Source organism: Barbus barbus, assembly GCF_936440315.1.
Source record: "Barbus barbus genome assembly, chromosome: 37".
NCBI lineage: Eukaryota > Metazoa > Chordata > Actinopteri > Cypriniformes > Cyprinidae > Barbus > Barbus barbus.
This window is the reverse complement of record NC_136715.1, coordinates 12,415,281-12,432,227: the sequence shown is the minus strand read 5'-3', so window position 1 is coordinate 12,432,227 and position 16,947 is coordinate 12,415,281. Positions and strand designations below refer to the sequence as shown.

Here is a 16,947-nt window from a genome sequence, read left to right as displayed (position 1 = left end):
TCGACTTGTAAACAGATGACAGAGAGGGAAACGTAAGTCCAACAGTGTTTTTATTTCTCGTTTGAGAAAATACCGTTTCAGACATTTTTTGTTTGGTACTATTAGCTTTTTCACAGGCTTTAAAAAAAAAAAACACATTTCTCTTTTACGCTGCGTACATGATCTAAGAGACTACATAGTATTTTACTCTATAATGTTCTCTCACCGTAGACCACTAAGGAACAATTGCATTAAGCAGTAATGCCTTCTGAACAATATAAAGCTCTACAGAGCTGTTAAATTAAACCTTCTCAATAACTATTAAATAACTTTTTCATAACCACTCCAAATAAATTAAAATGACATGTACAAAGTTTGTCATTAATTTACATTTCAGATTTTAAAAACACATTTGTGCATATTTTCTACATGCGTTTATATTTACACAGTTATCTCCACCCACAATTACAAGCTTTTTAACAAACACAGCCTTTCTTTAAAATAAAGGGCACATGTTAACTTAAAAAAGACATAAAATAGATGCTCGGTGTAAGCAATATTTTCATTTAGTGGCACCTCACAGTAGGTTAAAACTGCCATGGTAGTAAAAATCCAGACACTCAAGTTGGAAACTGATCAAGACGAAAAGCATATATGATCACACAAGAATGATTAACCAGCAGCTCTAAGGGCAATACAACTTTTTTGTGCACATCCATGAAGTCCAGAAATGTATCCAAGTAAACAATTACAAAATACATTTTAGCACAAAGTTCCTGAATTGTACTGCCCGAACACTGGTGCATTGGCAACATAAGTGATACTTTCACCTCACATTCAAGAAAACGGACAAAAATGGACCAAACATTTCAACATAATGCAAGTACAATAAGTGAAGTTAAAACATTCTTAAAAATCTTGGTTGAATGACAATCTTAAAAGTTAAGCAGGTTTGATTTATGATGTGCCTTGAGTTACAGAGGGTAGGAAAACATAAAAAAAAAAAAAAAGAGCTTATGAATCACTGGTATAAAAACCGATAAACATCTGGATGTTACGAACGTACCTTCAATGGTATCTTACAGTCAGTTTAGACAAACATTTAATAGAAGTCTTTTATATAAAATTTGAGGGGTTAAAGGTTGAGTTTTCCTTCACGTGGCTCAGGTGCGTCATCGCCCTGTCGTACGCCATGTGTACTGACTTCCGCACATTCGGTTTCTTGCCCTCCATCAGACGCAGCCTGTCTACAGTGTCGTCAATGCCCATGTGATGGAGCTTGTCCAATGGCAGCCACTGCCTGATTGTCAATTAATAATAAAACTGTGACTTCAGTAGACCTAAAACAGACTTTGAAATATGTTTCATGAAATGTACGTTTCTCCTTACCAGGTTCTTTTTGTATCAAAAAACAGCACAAGAAAGAGCTTCTCCTCTGTCTCCTCCTGTCTTCGTTTACCCAGATCCAAAACATCTGCTGGAGGCACTGGGATGGGAATGCCATTGTGAAGAATTCCTTCCCGGGGCATATTAGGATTGACAATCTGTTGAAAACCATCATTACTTTAAGGCTAGGATAGGGTGGATGTACTAAATAATTTATTCAAGTGTCTCGTGTATATATTCAACACCATGTGATCCTTACCATTGCAGGGTATGAGGGGTATCCACGACATTTTGCCCAAACCAAGGTAAGAGGTTCCATCTCGTCATTTTGAGAAGTTTCTTTGCCTACATTGATGAAGACAATGATAGTTGATCAAAACGAATGAAAGAGCAATATAGTTTAAAAGGTAAATGTTGTACTCACTTGCATTAGAAACTCCATTCTCCTCCTCACCAACAGGAACTTTGCTGAGAGCTGGTTTTCCACGACTGCGTTTTGGAGGCAAGGAACTGCAGAGAACATTAGAAGATATACGTTTTTAAAATACAAAGCTCTTGTTTTTTAAGCCATTAATGTTTATAAAACACCTCGCTTATTTGGCAAGTGTGTTAAAAAGAACAAAACTATCACTTTCAGGTAAATTGGTGCAAAATATTATGGCATACATGTAATGAGACTACATTTCAAATGATGAGGGGAAAATTTCTATTTTGCTGTGCAGTGATTTCTTTACTTTTAATGTACACTAGTGTTGAAAAGTTAAACAGTAATATTGTGAAATATAATTACAGTTTAAAATAACTCTTAAAACAGTATTAAAATAGAAATGTAATTTTTGTAATTCTTATTAATTCTTTTTTTCTTATTATTATTTCTTATTTTTTGTAATTTAAATATGTAATTCATTTTATACAAAGCTGAATTTTTATGATCCATTACTCCAGTCTTCAGTGTCACTTTAATATGTTGCTTTTCTGCTCAAGAAGCATTTCTCAATATTAGCAATGTTGAATTTGTTCAGGGTTCAGGGTACGAAAGAACAGCATATATTTGAAATAAAAACCTCAATGTAAATGTAATCAGTGGTCTGTCAAGGCGAATCAAATCACTGCAGACAGATGTTAACACCAAATCTAAACTGGGACCCTAGTGACAGCATTTAAAGCACGCTGACAGCATCCACTACCTGTGTGCTGGGAAGGTGGGAGTACAGCTTTCTGAATCTGATGAGTTGCCGCTGTGTCTCTTGAGTCCATTTGTGATGCCTAAATAAAGAGCATTAGAGCACTTTAGCATATTAAACACATCGTGGTGGACAGCACTTAAATCACTGCTCAGTGAACTTGAGTAATCGCCTCAGTAAAGATATTCCAGTACCAGTTTCTTCAGTTGAAGAGTGGGCCTTTTCTCCTTCTCCGTCCGAGCATGTACTCAGTCCTCTGGATCTCAGCTGGTGAGGGGACGGAGGGGGCGATTTTGGGGCTGGTGGTGCTGACAATAATTTGGCTGGTGTGGTCTGCTCCGGCGATACATAATTTTCGGCTTTGCTGACTCCATTTTGAAATAAAAGAGGCTTGTCCTTTGTTAGTCTGGTTCCATTTTTAGCTTTCTTAAAGAGAATCGACGTCCGACGACCCACACCCATCTTGGGCAAATCTGATGGGCTCTCTGTGGAGGAAACCCTGATCACTGCATCCTCCTGAGTGCTGGGGTCCTGCTCTTTTCTGTGGAAATTCTCGTCGTCTTCTAAAATCTGATCATGATTTTCTTTCAGGCCCCTTTCTTTTCCTTTTGCCCTCCGTTTTCTGCTGCCAGGTTTATTTGACTCCGCTGGAGTGGTGGTCTGTCCCATCTCAAGGCAGAACATAGGCGGGTTTGGTGGAGCATCTCCAGGTAAAGGTGAAGAGGCCGGACAAGTGGGTTCCTGCACTTTTTGTGATGTTGATTTCTTTAGGTCTTCAACCATGGAAAGAGATTAATGAGTAACTTAAAGTTACATGTAACTCATTAAGTCTGAATTAAAAACAATCATTATCTGTCACTTGACAGACTGGGTTGTACGTTTTCTGCCATGGTCTATTGTAGAAGCCATTTGTGCCTCAATTAAAAAGGTAACTGTGAGAGTTTAAAATAACAAATAGTAACCCTTGTTATTATTCTTAGCTAAATTTTTCTATTGAAATTTTAATAAAGTAAATAAAATGAAAAAAATAAAATGAAGCTAAATAAAAATGATAAAAAAAATAATAAAAATGACAAAACACAATATTACTAAAACTTACAAGCAAATAAAAAGTCTAAGAATAAAAGCTAAAAAAAATTATAATAATTATATATATATGCTACACTATTATATAAATAGTACTAAACCAACACTGATAGTAAAATACAGATATAAGGTCATCCACAAAAAATATGTCGCGAATATGAAAAATAGCTGCAATTATCTTTTTATTCATTTTTTTTTTTTACTGAGGCACAAATGGTCTTCCTTAAAATATAGACATTGGTGGCATCCATAATATTATTTTTACTTCCCTGATGTTACGTCCATAGGGACATAGTTCTTTACTTTGGCAGTCTGTAAGATAGGGAAGAGTGTTAGACAAAGTTCCTGTCAGCTCATGTGGAAGGTGGGCTCCGCTAACTTTGTGTCCTTAAGGTTCTACTGGCAAGTCCCTCTCACTCCCCGTGCCTCTGAAATGTCCGCGTTTGTGATACCAGATCATTTCATGCAGTACAAGGTTTTAGCGTTTGGAATGCGAAATGCCCCCGCTACCTTTCAACGCCTGATGCAGAGGGTCCTGGCAGGTGTCACAGATTGTGAGGTCTACATCGACGATATTGTTGTCTATTCAAGCACATGGACAGAGCATGTTAAAACACTTGAGAGTGTATTCAATTAGTTGGCAGCAGTGTCACTAACTTTACATGCTGCCAAATATGAATTTGGAAAAGCAGTAGTCACTTATTTGGGGAAACAAGTGGGCCAGGGATGTGTGAGACCTGTTGTTGCCAAAGTGGAGGCTATCTTACAGTTCCCTACCCCAGCAATAAGCGTAAGTTGCGCCGATTTCTCGGTATGGCAGGCTACTACCGAGGATTTTGCAGAAACTTCTCTGCAGTAGTTTCCCCACTCACTGATCTCTTAAGCAGTAGCCGAAAGTTAATCTGGGATTGTGAATGCTCCCTAGCTTTTAATGCAGTGAAAGACCTGTTGTGTAATGCACCTTTGCTCTCGGCCCCTAACTTTGAAAAGTCATTTAAATTGCAAGTGGATGCCAGTGCAGGTTGAGTGTTATTACAAGAAGATGAACATGGTATTGCTCATCCAATCTCCTATTTTTCAAAGAAGTTTACGTCCTATCAGAAGCAATATAGTACCATCGAGAAAGAGGCTCTTGCTCTCTTACTTGCGCTTCAACACTTTGATGTTTACGTAGGAGGTAGCGCAACTCCTCTTCTTGTGTACACCGATCACAACCCCTTAACTTTCCTCGCCCAGATGTCTAATTCAAATCAACGCTTGATGCGATGCGAGTTAATTGTTCAAGAATATAACCTTGACATTCGTCATATGAAAGGCTCTGAAAATGTGATTGCTGATGCGCTGTCCAGGGCCGATAGTACTGGAATTTAAGTGTTATACATGTTACTTTGTTTTTTTTCCTCTTTTGCATTTAGTGAAATAGGGAGAGGGGGAGGGGGAGTTTTCAGGAGGTCGAAGTGCTGCAAAGTGCACTTATTTTTTATCCGCTTAGAAAATTCACCACGTTTTATTTAGTGTCACCATACTTACTCGTGTAACTACTCATGCAACCGTCTTTAAATAGGGAAAAGATGGAAGTGTTTGGTGGATTCAAAATTCATCCCTGTTTGGATCCTAAGGAATGAATGGTGCTAAGCTAAACGCTAGCATAGTGGCGCCGTGCACTACAGCGATTTAGTGCACGCACTGAGACGGGAGAGGTACGCATCAACTCATCTAAGTTGAGGGAAGAACATATTGGAATATGAAAAAATGGTGGCATTTTCCTTTAAGTGGAAAACTTTTGTAGGGAGGTGGATGCCATTTACTTTTGAAATTACCTTTTTTTTCTCCTGTGTTTGAGTTAGAGTGGAAGTCAGGGAAGTAAAATGTATTTTATTTCATTTTATATGGATAGGTAAGTTATTTCTTAAAACCCTAGTCAGAGGAAATTTTTGTTTATTGTTTTGGCCTTTTCCCCTCCTGAAGCCACATTCTGTTAAATAAAATACCTTTGGTTTATTTGCTTAAAACTGGTATTGCTGAGCATTCTTGTGTACCTGCCCTGGGACTGGAGACGGCAGTTCTCTCAGCCTCTCCTTTTTTACACTCCTTTTACCCCTAGAATTTTCTAGAGTCTGGCAGACAGACTCTGAGAATGGCAGACATTTTCCAGGCATTTATTTACACATCCTCTGGACATGATTTATCTTGTTTATTTTGCATTACCTGTGTTAGAGGTTATGTAATCCATCTTTTCCCCTTTAATTTTCACATTCAGCAGTCGTGAGTTGCGGTCCTGGTGGCTGATTTTGTGACGAAGGCTGTTAATTTCTCTGCGCAGCAGGCGCATGCGTTTTGTGCGACCTCCGCTGGTGCGCATAGACGCCATCAGATCCAGTTTGTCCAGCAGGGTTTTCAGCTGTTCCTCAGGACACATGTGCACACGATTTTCAGGGTCCAAGAGCAAGTCAACTGTAAGTCATTTGATAGAAAGAAAAATTTAATGATTAATATTCATGGTGGGCTACATTTATTGTGTTTTTTTATTCTTTCTGAAGCTTTAAATTGACATGAAGGCAAGCATATAATGACAGAATTTACATTTTTAATCATGTCATTAAAAGGCTATACACTATTTTGGGGACTTTTGGTTTTGGAAGAAGCAGACATGAATGTTCACCTTCATCCCACCAGGAGACTGTGGCGTTGTGTGTGCTGGCCTTTTTTGGCAGGTGCAGGCCTGTGCTGGGATCGAGGCCTATGCTGAGAGCCTGGAGTTGGGCGTGTCTCAGAACGGCTCCGCCCACCTCCCGAAGTTGCATGGCAGCTTTGTGGAACACTGTGTCATTGGAGTTGTATCTCAGACAGTTGGATATCATGAGATTGAAATCACTTTCCAAGTCAGCCACAGATGAGTATTTATGGGCCTCCAGCTTGTCATGCATCGTAGAGAAGTCCATCGGCTCAGAAACAAACTCCAGATAGTCTGGAACCTGGGAAACATTAAAAAGGACAAATGGAAAACAGGATTTTCCTTGCTCTCTCAAAATAAAAAGATCAGTCTACGTCATGTAGATGTGTCATGTTCACGGCTAAATGAAATGTGTTAATCCCTCACCTCCTTCAAATTGACCGGTGAGGTGAAAATACGATCAGTGTCTTTCTCCTGCAACTGCTCCAGCGTAGAGCGCAGAAACATCAGCGCTGGGGTGAGCTGCAGCTCCAGCACAGCCTGCTGAAGTTTCATCTTACCAGAAAAGAGAGCCAAATTAAACCGATGCTGTGAATTAGTAATTACCTCTTCTGGCAATAAGTGATGGTTTGCAGAGAACAGGGCCTTGTCAATGTAATAAAAGAACATTACAGAATGAAGAGATCTGTGTCACCTGTTCTCTTTTAAGTCTCTCCCTCTTTCTAATGAGCTCAATAAGAAGACGAGCTTTTTCCAGGTCCTGACGAAGCTTCTGCCAGTACTTTAGCTCTTCTCTGACAGCCAGCAACTTTGCATCTGGCTCTCTCTAAAATTGAAAAACATTTAAAAATCTGTGAATGTAATGCACATACAAGCGATCTTTGGTCGTTTAACACACTCAGTAAGCAACACTTTTGTCCTATGCAAAAAAGATTTGAAAACATGATCAAATCAGCCATAATATGTAATACACAAACAAGCATGGGGCAGGGAAAGTGTGAATGACGAGTGCTGCAAATTTGTAGAAATCAGCAGCGCTTTGCTGGCACAGATTCTGTGTGGGCTTGGTTATTAATAGATGGAGAACACATTATTTATACTCTTTACTGTCAATAAAAGCGTAATGTGTTACAGCACACTAACCTGCTCTGACTTCTGAGCCTGTAGATGAGAATGGAGCCGGCGGATGAGCGGCACTCCATTACGAGAGTGACGCTTTAGCAGCCAGTAATTGTGGAGCCTCTGCATAAACTGATTCTTCCTTTCAACAGAAACCCCTGTGCAAATCTTGTTGAGCCTATTTAAAAAAATATGATTAAGGCCAATTGTTAAATTCTACATGAAACATTCACATCCTGTTTCTCATCTGTAATGTAATACATTTCTAAAGTAACACAGGATATACAATTATGTTCACTTTATCCATTAGGATTATAAAAAGCGATTATAAAAGAGCTAGACCTAGATGTGCTCATAAAGAACTTTGAAACATGTCTGTATCCAAGGCAGGGTCAAGTTCAGGTCAAGTTCATCCTCAAAATCAACTTGATGTATCCCAATAATATTGCTATATATATTTAAAATATATTTGTTTGCCATTTTTTTAATGTTTTTGAAAGAAGTCTCTTATGCTTGATCAAAAATAAAGTAAAAATAGTAATACTGTAAAATATTAGTATAATATAAAGCAGCATTTATTTCAATAGAAATTTGTTGTTACAAAGTACAAGTATTTACTGACACTTTTGATCAATGTAATGCATTCTTACTGAACACAACTATGAATTTCTTAAAAAAAAAATAAATAAAAAAAAAATAAAAAAAAACTTACTGACCCCAAACTCCTAAAACAGTAGCCTTAAGCTATCATTGTTTAACATTATTTTCCAGCCTAGACGGTGTTTTAGGAAGATAAACGGTATCAATTCAATTTGATGCTGATTTTAGAATTCAGTCACTTCCACACCTCCACACTGACCAAATATAAGGTGAAGATAAGGTTCTTACAGTGTTTACAGTAAGGTAAGAAGAAAAGACCAAACATAACAGACAAAAACATTTACCGGAAGGACGGTATCTGTGGCACCAGCAGGAGCGGCACTCCCGTCTTCCGCGAGGTCCCTGCCGGATTGTTCTGCGTTTTCCTCTGTTGTGCTGCTGAACCTTTTTTCCGCCCATTTTGGTTTTGCTGCAGCGGAGGCCCTAATGTGTATGACCTCTGACCTCTGTTACCCCTGCCCCCAACCAACCCGTTGTCTTCATCTCCCTCGGTCCCCGTGCCAGGAGGCGAGTGGTTCTCGCAATAAGCAGTCTTCTTCACAGTAAAAGTGGTGCCGTTGGTGCCGGTCTCACGCACGGGGTCGATTTTCATATAGAGCCCGGCTCTCTGGGCACAAGTGACGTGAAACGCCCTGTAACAGTTTGCTTTGTGGCACTGAATAGACGCCCCCCTGCCTTTCTGTTTGCACAGGTAACAGGTGAGCTTCCATCGCGCAGGGGGAATGTTCTTCACTCCCTCCACGGGCTCCAGGAACACCGTGTTGGCAAAGCACACTTCAGGGATCCATATGGCACAGATGACATGGGCCCAGCTTCCGTCGCTGGTTTGCTTGAACGCACCTCCCCGATTGGGGCAGAGGACACAATCGACGGGACGCGACGGGGACTGCAGACAGCGCCTGCACAGCCACTGGCCCTCAGGGATGTAAGGCACGCCGTAACATTCCTGGTGCACAGCGAGGTTGCAGATATCGCAGAACAGGATGACGTTGCTATTGAGACACTCATCGTCGAGGCAAACGCAACAGTAGGCATCTTCGTCGACGGTGCTCTGGGACAGCGTCTGGCTGCGGGACTCCAAAATGGACTCGCGCTCAAGTCGGTCAATCAGTAACTCGAATGTATCAGGGGGGACTGAAGCGTGTCCATCGGACACACGCTTTCGATTGACCATCTCTAGCCAAGCCATGTCCTCCTCGTCCATGTCATACTCAGCTTCGTTGTCCAGCTCTTCCCCTGACTTCTCCATGTAGCGGTAATAAGCCACAGGAAGAGGAGGAGCCTCTGAAGCCATGAAAGTGTCCACCATATGAAACGTAGGCTTAGGCAAGGGGGTTTGGTTATGGGCCACCTGGTTTTGCAAGCTATACTGAGAGCTTGATTTCTTTTTGGCTACATGTTTGCCATCTTTCCGCTTGCTTTTAGATGCGGTCTGTTTGTTTCCCTGTCTCTGCTCGCTGTTCTCTTTGTTACTGTTGCATTCCGTCAGATCCTGAGCCAGCATCTCATCTTCTGTTACAATGGAGAGCTGGTCACAGATGTTGATCCGGTGGAGCCGTCCTTCCAGCTCAATCTCCACCATTTTCTGAGCCTGTGCATATGTAAGTGTGTCTCTGGTCGTAGAGAAGTTCAGTCCGCATGGAGAAGGCGGACAGAGCAGAGCATCTGTGTCAGCGTGGCTGGATGGACCAACCTGCCCCTTATCCTCTCCTCTGACCATTCCTCTCCCAAAGCCTCCAGCCCTGGACTGGCCAACTCGTTTTCTTAACTTCCTCATTGGAGTCGTCTATATAAATGCTAAAATATGAATGGACATAAGTACCTGCAAAGATAAAAATAATAAATATATGTTACAAATATTGAGCAGATACTGCAAAAAAAAAAAAAACTAAGACAAGACACTACAGGCAAAGACTATAGAAATACAAAGTCGGTTCACTCCTATATGTATGAATGGTAGAAAGTGCAACGCGCAATATGGAGGAATAGTCCCGCCTTCTAAATGAAAGAGCCAATCACTAATTGGTAAAGTCATTGAGTCACTGGAGTCGCCGTTTGAAGCTCCGGTTCCCATAGAAACCTGAGGCTAGACCAGCCAATCCGCATACGTCGTCTTTAGCACGTTATAACTACGCATACTCATTGGCTGGACTAGCCTGAAAAATAAGCTTTTTTAACACAATTTGAGCATAAGAAACAACATTCATGGGGCAGTTCACTTCAGATTTAGTTACTGATTTGAAATATATTATTTATTTGCGACTTCAGCGAGCAGTTTTTGAGATTTCAGGATTCCCCCATTCATTTAGATAGGACTTGGTCTTGTTTGAGCTGCCCGGTGGCGTTGCAAATATGGCCGCCAAGTGAACAGACTTTCCTTCAAAGGGACTTTGCTACAAATCAGTTTTAAGGACTTACATACACCATCAATATCTATATTTGGAAGGTTTTTACTTAAGAGATTGTTCATTTGTACACTTCAATGCAAAATGTATATATATATATATATATATATATATATGATATGATATATTAGTTAAAAAAAAAAAAAAAAAAATGAAAAAAAAAAAAAGTTTACCCTATTCATATAGTGTCTTGCCATAAACCATAAAAACCATGATCTCCGGGTCTGGTGGTAGCACTTTTAGCTTAGCTTAGCATAGATCATTGAATCGGATTAGACCGTTAGCATCTCGCTCAAAAATGACCAAACAGTTTCGATAATTTTCCTATTTAAAGATTGACTCTTCTGTAGTTACATCGTGCACTGAGACCAACGGAAAATGAAAAGTTGCGATTTTCTAGGCTGATATGGCTAGGAACTATACTCTCATTCTGGCGTAATAATAACTTTGCTGCCGTACCGTGGGTGCAGCAGGCGCAATGATATTACGCAGCGCCTGAAAGTAGTCCCCAGCTCAATAGCGTATGATATAGCTGGGGACTACTTTCAGGCGCTGCGTAATATCATTGCGCCTACTCTTGGGGAGTTATAAAATGAGCCTATTTACAAAAATAAAAAAGTGGAGTGTACCTTTAATGGCTTTTAGCAATGATTAGTGCAAATAGCCCCCCTTGTTGGCAAAGGCTATTTACACTAACTCCGCCCACAACCCATGTAACTGGGATAGTGAACATTATAAAAAAACGGCTATGAATTGCTCTCGGTTCCCCGAAAATGAGGGAACGAGACATTGCTATGGGAAATACCTTTTTCTTGAATACTACTGAAGCCTTATTGAATCACGCCAGTGAAACTGGCCAATGGCGTTCAAGCGCGCGAAATATGAGCGGGAATCCCACTCTATATAAGGCAGTGATTGTACGTCATCCATTCAGATTCTTTGACTGAAGCAACTTGCATTCTAAGATCCTGAGCTCGGTGACACGGAAATCATGTGTTATGATGCACAGCCGTAGCGGTGCTCAATAAGCAGAGTATGATGGTGATCAAGTCCTAAAAGACGTGGTGAACTATATCAAAACACTGTGATAGACTGTTAGGGACCGCATTGAATTGGTGGTGCGTCAATACAGGGTGTATACGACCTAGTCGAAACCACTGATACACAGATCATAGCTGAGGCTGAGTAGGCGCGTGCGCTGCTTGCACTGACAGCACATGCGAGGCAAGCGACGACACATCTAGGTTATAAAACCTCGCAAAAGTGTAAATGTCCTGAATAGATATGCCATTGGAGACCTGCACCTGCAGGTCTCCAACTCGCTTAACAGAGGCCAGCGCGAGCAGGAGCGCTGTCTTGAGAGAGAGCGCTCGCAAGTTTGCTGATTGTATGGGCCTGAACGGGGGTCCCGTGAGAGCGTCAAGCACAAGCGCCAAGTCCCAAGTGGGTAGAGTAGAAGGGCGAGGAGGGTTCAGGCTTCTTGCTCCTTTTAAAAACCGTATGATCAGTTCATTTCTGCCGATCGGGCGATTTTCAACGTGCGCGTGAAAGGCTGTTACAGAGGCCACATACACTTTCAATGTGGATGGCATACGACCACTATCAAATCGCTCTTGGAGGAAGGCAAGAATTATTGGTATCGGGCAGTTGATTGGGTTTTCGCCCCGCGATACGCACCAACTTGAAAAAACTCTCCATTTATGTGCGTAGAGACGCCTCGTGGAAGGAGCCCTAGCCTCAGAGATAGTGTTCAGCACGCGCTGAGGAAGTGCATCCGTTACTGGCAAGCTCCGTCGAGCGGCCAGACATGAAGGCTCCATGACTCCGGATTTGGGTGCCATATCGTTCCTTGTGCTTGAGAGAGGAGGTCTCTCTTCAGTGGGATAGTCCACGGGGGGGTGGGGGCTACCAGCATCTCCACCAGTTCTGGGAACCACAGCTGATTGGGCCATTTTGGTGCCACTAACAGAACAGATTCCTTTTCCTCTCTGATTTTGCAAAGCACGCGAGGCAGAAGTTTCACTGGAGGAAAGGCATACTTGCGTACTTTCGGCCAGCTGTGAGCTAGTGCATCCACTACCAGGGGAGAGTGTGTCAATGAATAACACAGCGGGCAGTGAGTATTCTCCGCTGATGCGAAAAGATCCACCTCCACTCTGCCGAATACACTCCAAATCATTTTGACTGTCAGAGGGTGTAATCTCCACTCCCCGTGGATTACCCCGCCCCTCGACAGTAAATCCGCGCCGTAGTTCAGGCGTCCGGGGACATGTACTGCACAGATGGAGAGGAGGTGTCGATCTGCCCACAGAAGGAGGCCTCTCGCCAGCCGCAGAAGTGGTCGCGAGCTCACACCGCCTTGGCAATTTATAAACGCTACCACTGTCATGCTGTCTGTCCTGATGAGAACGTGATGGTGAAGAATGTCTGGGAGAAAGCAGTCGAGCGCTAGGTGTACAGCACGGAGCTCCAGACAGTTTATGGGCCATGGCTTCTCCGTTTCTGACCATGTCCCGAAGGCTGGTCTGCCATCGCATACGGCTCCCCAGCCTGTGCTCGATGCATCTGTCGTAACATTCTTTCTCCTGATCACTTGGCCAATACGAACACCCCGGTGATACAGAGTCATATTGCGCCAAGGGGTCAGCGTGTGCAAACAGTTGCGCGTCACTGTGCTCATCCAGAGACTTGAGCAGCTTGGCCTGATATACCTGGAGTATCGCCATCACGTGCAGTGCTGAAGCTGCCTGGCCCGCCGTGGAGAAAGCTTTGCCGGCGAGGTTTGCAGTGGCGCGGCAATGTTTAGAGGGGATAGACGCGTTGTTTCTCATTCTCCAGTTCACCGCGGCTGACGGACAGAGATGGGCAGCCACGGCTTCTTCCACGGGGGGGAGTTTGACATACCCTACTAGGTCAGCTCCATCCACAGAAGACAGGAGGGAGGATCCCGGATTATGCACCCGACTGGTGAATGGCCCGTTATACGACTTTTTTATCTCATCGTGCACCTCGGGGAAAAAGGGGCCAGGTCTCCTTGGGGTATCTTTGGTATCACTCCTCTCTCGCAGACGCTGCCACCGAAATGGCATCATCCTCCTCTTCAGTGCCCTTCATGGCACCGAAAGACACCACTTCTTGAGCGTCGGGGGAGGGGCGGAGATCAGCGGTCATGAAGCGCACTGGAAAGGGACCTGCAGCAGGTGGGTGAGGAGCACGTGGGCACTGAGCCGGCGCGGGCTCGTCACCTGATCCTGACAGATCCGCATCAGAAACTCGCGGCACTTTCCCCCTTGGCTCGAAAGAGGTTGCAGAGGAAGAGCGCGGCAGAGCTAGTTGGGCGAGTTCATCACCTTGGATGATGGCCACACGGAGCCGGAGACTCATATCTCCGCAGTGGGGGCAGTCCGACCCACCAAGCGCCACCTCTGCGTGGGCACGACCCAGGCAGAAAACGCACGATTCGTGGCCATCAGAGAGTTCGATTGGCTTCGCACAGGAGAGGCAATCGCGAGTCATCTTGCTTCCGAAGCTCACCGGAACACAGCAGGGGAAGAAAAGGCGTGTCCGCTGCAGCGTGTAGATCACGGTGAGTAGTCTTGTTGATAGGTTTTCTGCTTCTAGTAGAAGGTTGGCTGAAGAAAAAGATTCTGAATGGATGACGTACAAGCACTGCCTTATATAGAGTGGGATTCCCACTCATATTTTGCGTGCTTGAACACCATTGGCCAGTTTCACTGGCGTGATTCAATAAGGCTTCAGTAGTATTTGAGAAAAAGGTATTTCCCATAGCAATGTAGCGTGACCGAATTGAAGGGGAACATCAGCTCCAGTGGCGCAGATGGTAAAGCTTGTCGTGGTCTTTTTGACGCGATTGACCAGGGTTCAAACCTGCCTTTTGACAAACTTTTTTTTCTCCCTTTTCAAATCTCATATCACATCGTAAAGGCATTTATTTTCAATAAAAATTAAGGAAATAACCAAAAAGTTGAAAATAAAGTATCGGGTAGGGTCAGGGTAGGTGTAGGGAGGGCTTTATTGTACCAATAAGGTGGCATCCATTTAATAATTTGAATTAAAAAGTTATTATTGTACACTGTTTTATAATGTAATACAATACTAAAGTGCAGATAATTGCCACTATTTGCAACAAGTAGCAGAAAACCCTGCTATTTTAACAGTGTAAATAGAATATATAGCTATTTGCATAGTGTAAATAGCATATCTTTAAAAAATACTGCTATTTTCACTTAGTGTAAGCCTCTATTGCTAGTGCAAATAGCCATTGCCAAAAAATTAACTGTCAAATGTAACAGCTACTCTGCTCCTTCATGGTGTGTTTGCTGTAACAGTAAAAGTAAATGCTTTATTGTGAACAATAAACATCTTATAATTATTAAAAATTAGCAGATACACATTTACAGCATGCATGTCACTCCATTTGAAACGTTGGAAATAAATATATATCAGACGAACCAATAGGGTGCTTTGCACATATCACGTGAATAATTCGAGCCAATCACCGGGCAGACCTTCAATGTTTCCTCGACCCAGTTGACGTAGTTCGGTTGCAGAGCGCTAAATACCAATCTGAAGCGAGATAGACGAGTCAGCCATTTTAGCAGTGCTGATGGACAGTCTCAACCTTGATTGTTTTCCTGATAATAAACTCTGACGGTGTAATTACACTTTATCAACCAACCGACAAATAACTGCACATGACGCTATAGCTATTTGCATGAAATGCCGTGTGCGTATCTGCAGAGAAAAAGCACTTGTATGTAATAAAGCGCCGAGTACAGCAGCAAAGCAGCGCCTTTCAGTGCTGGAGCCATGTTTAGAGAGTGCAAGCAAGCAACCGCTGCGCTTCCTGCCTCCGTGGCATTACTGTTTATAGAAAACAGTTGAAAATAAATCAGCAAACTTACTCTTTTATCGATCGCTCGAAACGACAGAGAATGCCGGTCATATCCAGGGGCGACAGCGTCCTCTTCTGTAGCAAGACGGGCTTCCTCAACCCTCCATCGATGAGACTTCCCACAAAAACGTTCCTAAACACACATCCCGGCTGTTTACACAACACTAACACCTTGACATGGTGCCCGAGTGTTTCAAATAGGCGCCTGACATTATTGCAGAGTGTATCGGGTGCATTGAACGTTGGTTTGTAATTAAATTGGCAAGAAAAATACGCCCCTTTAGAAAAAAAGCGAATTCTCGGCGTTGGGTTTGCGCTTGGCGCGCGCATCATGCGCACTGGTCTGTGATTGGTCGAAATGGTCACCGTGAGGCCGTGGAGTCTTACTGAAGCCAATAGAGACTGAGAGCGATGAGAAAAACAACGCGACTGACTTCCCTCATCTGTTTGCGCGCATAGACTCCATGTTCACATACTACATGAACGTCCGTGTGTTGCATGGTGCATCGTTGGGGAAAAAAAACATAATTTCTTGACGATAAACTTTTTTAGTAATTTCTTGACGAACTACTTGACACAGTAGTTAATATTAATACAGATAATAATAGTGATAATAATAATAATTATAATATAATTATATTTTAAACAATTTTTGTCCGTTCCATTTTCCTCTGAATATAAAGACCATCTTTTAATAGTACTGTATGTGATTTTTGTCCACTTACTATCCATCAGCTATTATTATTATTAGGACTATTATTATTATAAATTATTTCATTTTGTAATGTGTTGTTTTAAACAACACAAGACAAAAGCGTCTGCCGAATGACTAAATGTAAACCTGAGATTATTTAATCTTTTCCTTTTTCCACTGAATATATAAAGACCGTCTTCTAATGCACTGTATACACTTTATGCATGTGTAGTATTCATTAGCACTTTCCCAAAACAAACTGGTGTTGGAGGGCACTCTAGCTGTTATATTCAGTCTTGGGCCATACTGACATAATAAACTGAACTTGGACACAAATGTTAAAATCAAAATTTCATGTATTTTCAATATCGTCTGTATCTAACATATTCTGGAAGTATGTCAAGTGTATAATTCATCCGGCTCCAGAATATTCTATCAACCCACATTTCATTCTAAGTGTTTGGATGACTTTCTCCACCCCCCAAAACTCATTGGCTTTTCCCAAGCCTTTAGTGGGAACCCTCTAATTCATTATTGTAAAGCACACCACTGTCTTGATCGGCGTCAGTGTCAGTGCTGCCCCAGCACAGTGGAATTTCATCGCAGACATCATGGTAAGTGTGAGACTGGCAGGATGCTGTTTGATTGATAGATACTTAGAAAGTCATTAATGTCTGTTTGATTTGAAGTACGCTGGAAGCTCTGAAAATGCATTGGTGGTCATATGGTAGAAACTTCTCATTTATTATTACTGTCATAAACCTCAACAAAAGTCATATAAAATGTGGCTTTTTACATTTTCTTTTTACATTTTATGTATGCATATAATAATAATATTTTACTTT

The 16,947-nt window shown here is 42.2% G+C and overlaps 1 protein-coding gene across 2 annotated transcripts; it reads right to left on the bottom strand.

Annotated features, from left to right (window-relative positions):
• Positions 1-32: 32 nt before the first annotated feature.
• On the bottom strand, positions 33-15,748 carry LOC306857074 (bromodomain and PHD finger-containing protein 3-like). Of its 2 annotated transcripts, XM_079396743.1 has the most exons (13): positions 15,419-15,748; positions 8,373-9,910; positions 7,453-7,606; positions 7,004-7,135; positions 6,736-6,864; positions 6,298-6,610; positions 5,844-6,089; positions 2,744-3,322; positions 2,553-2,631; positions 1,790-1,875; positions 1,625-1,710; positions 1,369-1,523; positions 33-1,279 (listed from the first exon to the last, which is right to left on the bottom strand). In XM_079396743.1, the coding sequence occupies exons 2-13, from the start codon at positions 9,863-9,865 to the stop codon at positions 1,096-1,098; spliced, it is 3,636 nt and encodes a 1,211-aa protein (XP_079252869.1). In that variant the 5' UTR covers positions 9,866-9,910; positions 15,419-15,748; the 3' UTR covers positions 33-1,095. The 2 variants fall into 2 exon arrangements, with proteins under 2 accessions (XP_079252869.1, XP_079252870.1); XM_079396744.1 differs by lacking the exon at positions 2,744-3,322 and having other exon boundaries at positions 35-1,279; positions 15,419-15,732.
• Between the last annotated feature and the right edge of the window lie 1,199 nt (positions 15,749-16,947).

Excerpts from the sequence above, each read along its gene's own strand:
- LOC306857074 (XM_079396743.1), bottom strand. The coding sequence starts at position 9,865 with ATGAGGAAGTTAAGAAAACGAGTTGGCCAGTCCAGGGCTGGAGGCTTT. Across the intron at positions 6,090-6,297 it reads AGTCTCCTGGTGGGATGAAG|TTGACTTGCTCTTGGACCCT; the intron begins GTGAACATTCAT and ends AATGACTTACAG. Across the intron at positions 1,280-1,368 it reads TTTGATACAAAAAGAACCTG|GCAGTGGCTGCCATTGGACA; the intron begins GTAAGGAGAAAC and ends ATTGACAATCAG.